Below are 9,880 nucleotides of genomic sequence, written 5' to 3'. Positions count from 1 at the left end.
ATTTCTTTTTATATTGTATTGCATTTCAGTACTATAGTATACCAATATTATATTACATTATATTGCATTCTATTCTATTACATTATTATATTATATAACACTATATTATACCAGTATTACATTATATCACATTATTACATTACATTACGTATTGTATTGTATTGTATTGTATTGTATTGTATTGTATTGTATTGTATTGTATTACTATGTTATATTGCATCATCTCATCTCATCTCATGTTAAATATTTTTTATTTTATATATTTTATAAGTTTTAGGCCACCCATTCCCCCTTACAAGGTACTGTATCTTGGGGCAGCTTAGCAATTGCAAAACAAATTTTAAAAAGAGTTAAAATAAGACGGTAACAACCCGGAGTTCAAATATTATTAAGAATTACTCCAGGGGGGAACCCTCCACTTCCCACAGTTCGTTTAGTGACACTTCAAAGTGACAATGGCCCTTCGAAACTGACCTACGACCGTTTTTTGCCCTTACGACCGATGCAATGTCTCCACCGCCCAAATCCGGACCCCAGGCAACCCACTCGTGTTCACGACGGCCGTGGCGTTCCGTGTGTGTCTGTGTCCGTCCCACGATCTCCTTCCCCAACCTTCCCGACAAGCAACGTCCAACAGGGAGGAAGCCCGATTCGCTTAACGATGGTGCGGCTGACTTCCCAACAGCGCCGATTTGCTTAACAACCGGGGCAACGACAGGTGTAAAACAGGGCGAAATCCACTTAAGGACGGTCCCGCTGGGAAATTTAGGGTCGTAAGTTGAGGACTCCCACGATATAGAGACCGTTCCTGACTGGGTTTCAGGGGTTCCCCGCAGGCGTATACCCCTCGTGAGGTCAGAAGGGACCTCGAAGGTCTTGTAGTCCACCCCCAGGCATCCTCAGAGCAAGCGAGCCCATGCTTCCCAGCAAAGGACACCCCCTCCCCAAATTCCAGCCCCTCTTTCATAGTTCTGGGTCCCCTCCCCTTTGGGGAGAAGCCCTTAACAATTGTCACTCTGAGTTGTGTGTGTATATGTGTGAGTGTGGGTGTGTTTGAGTGGCGAGTGCGAGAAACGCCCTTCCTGTTGGTCAGTTCCTGGGGAAGGAGAGACCCTTCCGGAAAACAGGGGAGGGAGGGACATACCTGCCTCTCCTTCAAGGACACCATCGGGGTGCAGCAAATCGGGAATGGGGGGGATGGGGAGGGTGAATCACAGAGGGGGGGCATCCCTCCCCTCGGGACTCCCCCCACCCCAAAGTGACGAGCAGGCTGGCTGGCTTCCTGTTTCATGACACCCCTCCCCGCAAACGGACGGAGAGCGTAAAAGCCTGGTTCCCTGGGATTTCCCATCCTCACAGAATCCCAGAGTTGGAAGGGACCTCGGAGATCATCTAGTCCAACCCCGTGCTCAGACAGGAGACCAAATTAAAAAAAAAAATCTAGCGAAAACTTCTCTTGGCGTCTAGTTGTGTTGGTGCGTAACGCCTTGTAGCTGTCGAGCCGCACACGTGGCCCCGCCAGGACGCAACCAAGACGGAGGAAGGAAACGCGAGGTGCGGCTTCCCGTCTCCAACACCCTGGAACAAGGACGCACAGCTCCTCTGGTTGCGTTGGGCGGACCCCGTGGCGAGGCTGAGGATTTGGGGAGGGGGGGCTTCGAGGGTCCTCCACGGGGAGACAGGGGAGGGGTCTCCACCGGCTGGATTCTCCTCCCCCTACAAGTGTGGGGGGGGGAAGGGCTCCGTCTTTCCCGGCTCAAACGCAACGGGGTCTTTTGTCTTCCTTTGCCACGAAAACCGCAACGACACAAACGAACAACGGGAAGGAAGGGAAGGGAAGCCCTCGGTTCCACGTCCCGATTCTGAGAGGCGCGGTGTGTGTGTGTGTGTGTGTTGGAACAGCCTTGTTTTCAGAAGCGAGCGACCCTTACAGAATTACATAATAGCAGAGCTGGAAGGGAGCTTAGAGGCCATCTAGCCCAACCCCCTGCTCAAGCAGGAGACCCTACATCAATATGCCTATCTCAGAAAGATGGGGGTGGGGGCGAATGCAGGACCCTCCCAAAACAAGCCCAGCCTTGTTCAGGACAGATGGGGATGGGAGGGGTGGCAGGTTTGATGACAGACCAAGGACCCCCGATTCCCACTCCTCAGACCACTGCTGCCCCTGTGGAGTGTTTGGGGTCTCCGGAGCCATTGGTGCCCCCCCTCCGTGGTGGCACACCGTGATGCCAACCCTGCCAGTCTTGCCTTATCTTAGTGGGCAGCCACTCTGAGCCCCCCGCCCCACTTCTGGGGACGCTCGGCACTGTCGAGGGAGGGAGAAGCGGCAGAGACCCGTCTTGATGCCACGAGGGTGCCCAGACCCCTATGGGGGTGTCATTTAGCAGCGGGCAGGATCGGACCTTCCTTCTCCTCCTCCTCTTCCTCCCACCGAGGCCCCCACCCCACTTCTGGGGATCCTTAACACGAACGAAGGAGGGGGGGAAGAGGCAGGGCCCCGTCTAGATGTTCGAAGGGTCCCCGGATCTCTTTGGGGTCGGGCAGGATCGGACCCTCCTCCTCCTCCTCCTCTTCTTCTTCTTCCTCCTCCCCCGGGCCCCCTCCCCACCCGCCTTTCCTGGCCGTAGGAAAAGGCAGGATTTCCTGCCATTCGCTGAGGAGTTGAAGAGAGCCGAGCCATGGGGAATTGGCCCGGGGGTCCCGCGCAGCCCGGCGCCCGCGGGCGCACCCTCTGCTCCCGGCACCGGCCCTCCACCTCGGAGGAGAGCGACCCCGGCGGGAAGAGCAGGTCAGGAGACCCGGGGGGGGAGAGGGGGCGTGGGGTTTTCCCGAATCGGGACCCCTAAAGAGGCTTTGGGCTTTGCTGGATGGAAGGATACTCTCCCCCCCCCCGTCCCACTTCTGCAGTGGGTCTCCCTTTGGGGGAGGGGCAGGATTGCAAAAAAGCCCACCCACGGAGTTGCTTTGGTTGGGGGAGGCGGCAGCAGAGGGGGCTTTAAACCCACGGGGGAGGGGGGGAGAAGGAGCTGTTACCCCAGAAAGGGAGAGAGTGGGCTTTACATCCATGGAGGGGAAGGCGGCTTTAAACCAACGGGAGAGGAAAGGGGGGGCTGTATGGGGAAAGGGAAGAGGGGCTTCACACCCACAAGGGGAGGGGGCTTGAGCTCCATGGGAGGGGAAGGGGGCTTTAAATCAACGGGGGGGAGAGAGGGGTTTTTAAACCCATGGGAGGGACGGAGAAGGGGCTTTAAATCCATGGGGAGGGGGGCAAGAGGGGACTTTAAACCCACAGGGGGGCAAGGAGCTTGAAACACCTGGGGGGGTCAGAGGGGGCTTGAAACCCCCCAAAGGCTAAAGAATGCCAATCCCTCCCTCCCCACCCCATCCCACACACTTAGAAGTTGTATTTCACAGCCCAGGCGTGGGTGGGTCCCCCAACTCACCTTCCCCCCACAATTCCCCTCTGAGGGGGTCTCGATCCCCTTGCAGGGACCCCCGGACCCTTCCAAATTCTCCTTCCCGCCCAAGCCCCTGTTTCCTTTAGTGATGACCCTAAGGAAGACTTCCTGTCAGGGATATTGTGGGGAGGGGGCTGCAAGGGAGGAGTTGGGGCCCAGGAAGGCCAGTTGTGGTGGGGAAGGGTCCCCATTCTCCTCCCCCCCTTCTGAGCAGGAGGAGTCTGGGCAGGGAGGACCCATGGTCCTTGGCCATCAGGCCCACCCGCCTGTCATCTGAGGCGGCCAGAGTGGCATTCTCAAGGTGGCAGCCCCTCCTCACTTTGAAATCCGGGATTAAGACCACCTCCCATTACGTAGACTTTGTATCGGAAGGGACCTTGGAGGTCATCTAGCCCAACCCCCTGCTCGTGTGGGAGACTCTCGCAGAAGCATAGAACAAACGTACCCCAGTCCGTTTTGTTCAAAGTGATGACCTCACTGGGGGAAAAAAAGGGGGGGGGACTTAGGACCGCCAGAGAGGCTGCCGACCCCTGGGAGATGCCCGAAGCCCCCCCTTGGGAAGAGGAATGCCCCCCTTATGGGGGTCTTCTTAGGGTGTCTCTCTGCCCAGGGCACCTTTGGAGGGGCTGCTGAAACTCCAGCCCCCTCCCTCACCTTTTCCTAGTCTTGCCCCATGCCCCGATGCCAGCCTTGGTATAGGCAAGGCACTGCTGGCACCTCCATCCATTGGGATGCCATGGAGGGCAGCTAGGGTGGGTTTTTTAGGGGGTCTCCTTTGCCCAAATGCTCCTTTGGGGGGTTGCTGGGGCTCCAGCCCCCTCCCTCACCTCATCCCAGCCTGGCACAATGCCCGGAGGCCAGGCTTCAAAATGGCATGAACTGGGCACTGCTGGTTCCCCGATCCACTGGGCTGCCAGAGGGCCAAGGAGAGTAGAAGCCAGCCGGTGTCTTCTTGGGGGTCTCAGTTGCCTAAATTCACCTTTGGGGGAGGGCTCCTTCCACCCCTTCCACCCATCCTGGCACCGTGCCTCCAGTCTTGGAGATGGCATGGACCTCTCCTGCTGGCACCTCCATCCATTGGGATGCTACCTGGGCTGGGCAGGGTGGCAGACAGCCGTGGGCTCCTTGGGGGTCACTTTGGGCCAAATACACCTTTCGGGGAGGGGCTGTCATCTCGTCCCATCCTGGCACCATCCCCCATGCATGACTAGGGCACCATCCACTGTTCTGCCCAGGGGAAGCCGGGCAGGATGGCATCTTTCTCCCCTTCCCATTTGGGGGATCTCACTGTACCAACCTTCCCTCCTCTCCCTCCCTCCCTCCCTCACCTCCTCACAGCTTGCCGGTCGAGCGCCCTGCTGACCCTCCCCGCTACGCCCGGATCAAGAACTGGCAGACGGGCACCATTCTGTATGATACACTCAGCGCCCAAGCCAGGCAGGTGAGGGCGCCCGTGATGGTGGGGAGGGAGGGACGTTGGTGGTGGGGAGGGGGAAATGGGATGCTTTCTGGCCTCCCCCCATTCCTGCCCTCTTGCCCGCCACGGAGATGCCCCCTTTGCCCCTTACAGGAGGTGCCATGCAGTGCCAGACGCTGTCTAGGCTCTGCCATGCTCCCGAAACAAATGCTGTCCGGGCCGGATGGTGCCCGCTTGGAGGAAGAGCTGCTGCCCCTGGCACGGGACTTCATCACCCTCTACTACAGCTCCATGAAGCGGTAAGTCCTGGGCACCCCCAAAAACGGGCGCCCCTCGACTTTGCCCACAACCCTCCAGCATCCTCCCCTCCCGGGCTACGGCTTCGCCCACAGAAATAGGGGAGGGGGCGCAAGAGAAACCACCGGTGCCAACGGGGCATCTCTGCTCCCAGGGTCGGCCTTGGAACTACGGTGCCCACCCTGCGGGGTGGCAGCCCGGATCCAGGCACCCCATTTTCCCAGAGGGCATCTCCTCTTTCCATACAGGGTGGCATCCATGCCCACCATCCTCAATCCTGGCACCTCACTTTTCCAGCCCCCTCCCCCCAGTCCTCTTTCCATGCAGAGTGGCATTCACGCCAGTTGGGATCCTGGCACCCCAGTTTCCCAAGGGGCACCCCATCTTCTTTCCATACAGGTTCCTGGCACTCCCCTTTCCTAGGGGGCACTCCGTCCTCTTTCCATACAAGGTGGCACCTGTGCCCACCAACCTGGATCCTGGCACCCCATTTTCCCAAAGGCACCTCATTCTCTCTCTCTGCAGCCCGCCTTCATTCGCCAGGCTTTGGGGTGCCAAGCGGACACCCAGAACAAAGCAAGAGAAAAAGTTTGAAAAAAACAGAGCGTCCCACTGCTCCCCATTAGGGTCCCGAGTATCAAACAAGCCCCCTTCCCCAAATCCTGTGAACCAAAGGGGCATGGAGGGGCCCTGGTGGTGGGGGTCTTCTGTTGCTCAGGGCCCCCTGCCCGCCGGGCCCCTGCCTGGCACAGGAGAGCTGCTGCTCCTGTTTGGGCCAGACGTCTTATCGGAGCTCCTTCCTCTCCCAGCCCGGCATCTCTTCCGGACCCCTCCCCACCCCTCCCAGTCTGGGACGTCTCGCGTGGGTCTTTCATCCCCCACTCCCCTTGTAAAAACATTCAGTCTGGAAAATCTTATCTTGCCGGGCATGGAAAGAGAAATAAATAATGAATGGGACACACCAAGGCCCATCGTCCCCGCCCTGAGTTGTCCAACAGAGACAACTTTTGGGGGAGGGGGGGAGGCCAATCTCAGTTTAGGAAATGCCCCAAAGACCCCAAAGGGGGTCTGGAGACATCCCGCGTGGCAGAGCCGTTCTCCTATGATAAGCCCCTCCCTTGAGGACAGGCCCCTCCCCTAATTTTCCGGGGGGGGGGTGCAGGAGGCTGGGGGCTTCCGCCTCAACCCCTCCATCTCTATCGCTGGAGTTTAACAACTCGGATAAAGCTCTTGATACAGGGAGTCCTCGACTTATGATGGTTCGCTTAGCGACCTTTTATAACGGTCGTGGTGTTCATGGGCGTCATGCGATCCCCCTTTGGTGAAGTCAAAGGGGGAAGCCAGATTCGCTTAATGACGGGGTGGCTGAGTGAAGCGCCATGGGGATTCACTTTTTAACAACGATGGCGAGGAACGTCCCAAAATGGGGCAAAACTCCCTTCAGCAATATCTCACTTAGCGACATCAATTTGGGGCCATAAGTTGAGAACAGTCTGTATGGACTCCTGCCTTGGAAGGGGTTGGACTAGATGATCTCCAAGATCCCTTTCAATCCTCTGTTTTTAGGAGGGAGGGGGGCTTCCGAGCCCTTGGCCAATCGTACAATCTTGGTCATAAGTCGAGAACCACCTGTGAGAACTCCTGCCTTGGACAGGGGGCAGACTAGATGACCTCCAAGATCCTTTTCGGCCCTATGATTTCAGGAGGTGGGGAAGGTCCCGTCTTAGACATGATTCCTGGCTGACAAAAACTATCTGGCTTGGCCTAGCAGTTTCCTATCCCTGTGACCGGGGATAACAGCTAGTCCTCGATTTACGGCTGTTCACTTAGTGACTGCTTCAATGACTTAGAATAATACTCACGACGGTGGCAGCACCCCCGTTCTTGTGGGATCAAAATTCACTTGACACCTTAACAACTGTGGTGATACACTTAAGAAACAGGGCGCGTGAGGTCGTAAAGGGGGGGCCAAGCTCCCTTCTCAAATGTCTCACTCAGCAGCCGAAGTTTTGGGCTCAGCTGTGGTGGTACGGCGAGGACTACCCATGTACTGTTCCTGACTCAGGGGTTTCAGGGTTCCTGGGACACACTAAGCTAGACTCCCATTGTGAGGTCAGAAGGGACCTCGAAGGTCGTCTAATCCAGGGGTCCACAGCAGGGGTGGGTTCTACTTACCTTTACTACCGGTTTGCAATGGGGCCACGCGCGAACATCCACTCCCGTGAACGTCGCAGGGGCTTGCAGCCCCACACGCGTGAATGTTGCGGGCATCATGGTCCGACACGTGTGAGTAACTGGTGCTCACCTGCACCTCCCACAACCCCCCTCCCCCACAAGAATCCTCAGACACACCCCCAGCGACTGGCTGCCCAACTTTTCTTCGATGCCAATGAGCATCATTGCAGTCATAAGTCAAGGACTCCCTGTACAGGCCGGTGGGTGGGTGCTTCATCTCCAGCGTTTCAGCTGCTTTCCCAGCCTGGTTGGGCATCCACCCAGCTGCATGGAGTGGGGGTTTCCTTGGACTCCCCCGGTCCACCTGGCAGGGATGACAGAAGCCGGCCAGTTGGCATCCTTGGCTCGGAAGCCGGGAAAGAGCCGCTGATGCCGCGCAGCCGGATTCTCTCCCAACCTCGTACGGCCGTCGTCTTGAGCTGAGGATGCAGAGAAGTGCCACGCGGAAACCTCTGCGGTCCTCTCTTTCCTCCCAGGGCCGAGTCCCAGGCCCACCACCAACGTCTCCAGGAGGTGGAGCAACAGATCGCCACCACCGGCACTTACCAGCTGCTGGAGGCCGAGCTGGTCTTCGGTGCCAAGCATGCCTGGCGCAACGCAGCACGCTGCCTGGGCCGCATCCAGTGGAACAAGCTGCAGGTTCGTCGGGGGTGGCTGGATTGAAATTGTTCGCCTTGCTGGGCTCCCGTGGGAAGAGCCAACCCACCCGCGGGGAAGACCTGTGTCCGTGATAAAGGCTCCCCGATTCCAGCTGTCAAGGGGGTTCCAGGCTGAAGGTCTCTGCCTTCTTCCTGAGCAACACTTCCAGGATCGCCCTCCCTTCCGTTTCTTGCCTGGATCCATCTCTCAGGGATCCACTGCAGGCCCTCCTCTATGGGCAACCTCCCTGTCTTGGAGATGCCCACTGGCAAGCAAAGGGCGGGCATCCCTGCTCCCTCTTTGACCCTCCCTCCCGCAGGTCTTTGATGCCCGGGACATCACCAGCGCCCAGGAGATGTACACCTTCCTGTGCACCCACATCAACTATGCCACCAATCGCGGGAACCTCCGGTGAGTCCCGCGGGCACGGACTGACTGTTGTGTCGGAAGGGCCCCCTGGCAAGCCCTGAGGTTTCTCCCCCGCTTCCTTCCCGCCAGGTCAGCCATCACCATTTTCCCCCCGCGGGCGGCGGGACGAGGGGACTTCCGGATCTGGAACCAGCAGCTCATCCGTTACGCCGGATACAAGCAGCCCGACGGCTCCGTCTTGGGAGATCCAGCCAACATGGAGATCACCGAGGTGAGCAGGGCAGGTAGTCCTCGGCTTACGACTTGTTCAGTGAATCCCTGCCGTTGTTAAGTGAGTCACATGGTTGTTAAGTGAATCTGGCTTCCGCACTGGATTTTACTTGTTGGAAGGTCCCAAAACAGAATCGTGTGACCCCGGGATGCTGCAACCATCATAAATACAAGTCAGTTGTCAGTGTCTGAATTTGGATCACATGACCATGGGGATGTTACAATGGTCATTAAGTGTGAAAAGTTGAGGTAGTTCCTCCACTGACAACAATTCATTTAGTGACCATTCAAAGTTACAACAAAACCGAATGATGTGACTTGGGACCGTTTTTCATACTTACAACCGTGGCAGCATTACGTAACAACTCCAGCAAGAAACATCGACCAAAGGTGCCATATTCACTGAATAAATGTCTCATTTAATGACTCAATTGTGATTGTAAATCCACCTGTATTGAAAATACATGATGAGACAGGTTCAACCCTGCCCCCCCTTAATCCTGCCCACCCTCTACCTTGTGCCTGAGGGAATGGGGGGGGGGCTCCTGCTGGACCCTGCCCAGCCCCCCCCGGAAGGGGCCCAGACTCTCCATCCATATCCATCCAGGTTCAAACACGGAGGGCACCCTCACCTCCTTTTGTAGCGCCCATTGCAAGATTGCCATCTTGGCCTGGAGGGTCTCTCTGTAGGGTTTGCATGTGGGGAAGGGCTCAGGACTGCCGGCAAAGCCGGCGAGAGGAAGGTGAGCTGGGTTGACTCTTGGGGGCCACTTCCCCACTGCTGTTCTCTTTGCACCCCTCAGCTCTGCATCCAGTACGGCTGGCGTCCCCCCTACGGCCGCTTCGACGTGCTCCCGCTGCTGCTGCAGGCACCGGACGAGGACCCCGAACTCTTCGTCCTGCCCCCTGAGCTGGTGTTGGAAGTGCCCATCACCCACCCCATGTGAGTCCAGCTGGGCTGACCTGGACCCCAGATCGGGTGGGGGGAGCCACAGTGGTCCCTGGGGAATCTTGGACGAGCCCAAGAGCACAGGCCAGGGCTCAGGTTCCTTTGATGAGAGCCACCTCACAGATTGGTGGACCTCTTGGGCCCCCTTGTCCGACAGCCTCTCTACATCTGTGGGGTGGGGTCGCCACCCCCTTTGGCGCAGCCGATGGCCCGCATGCTGCCAATGGCATCAGGTTGGAAGAG

The 9,880-nt window shown here is 57.6% G+C and overlaps 1 protein-coding gene across 2 annotated transcripts in view; it reads left to right on the top strand.

The window, feature by feature from the left end:
• Positions 1-2,117: 2,117 nt before the first annotated feature.
• NOS3 (nitric oxide synthase 3) overlaps positions 2,118-9,880 on the top strand; it is a 29,986-nt gene continuing 22,223 nt past the window's right edge. The window contains exons 1-7 of one of the 2 annotated variants that reach the window (XM_034423499.3): positions 2,118-2,791; positions 4,800-4,902; positions 5,032-5,177; positions 7,887-8,049; positions 8,369-8,460; positions 8,548-8,689; positions 9,492-9,631. In XM_034423499.3, the coding sequence (XP_034279390.2) occupies positions 2,682-2,791; positions 4,800-4,902; positions 5,032-5,177; positions 7,887-8,049; positions 8,369-8,460; positions 8,548-8,689; positions 9,492-9,631 (896 nt within the window). In that variant the 5' untranslated portion in view covers positions 2,118-2,681. The remainder of the gene's footprint in view (positions 2,792-4,799; positions 4,903-5,031; positions 5,178-7,886; positions 8,050-8,368; positions 8,461-8,547; positions 8,690-9,491; positions 9,632-9,880) is intronic. The other variant, XM_034423500.3, reaches the window with a different exon arrangement.

The sequence above is a fragment of the Pantherophis guttatus genome, chromosome 4, assembly GCF_059756535.1.
Source record: "Pantherophis guttatus breed Tessera chromosome 4, ASM5975653v1, whole genome shotgun sequence".
NCBI lineage: Eukaryota > Metazoa > Chordata > Lepidosauria > Squamata > Colubridae > Pantherophis > Pantherophis guttatus.
This window is presented reverse-complemented; position numbering and strand designations above follow the sequence as displayed.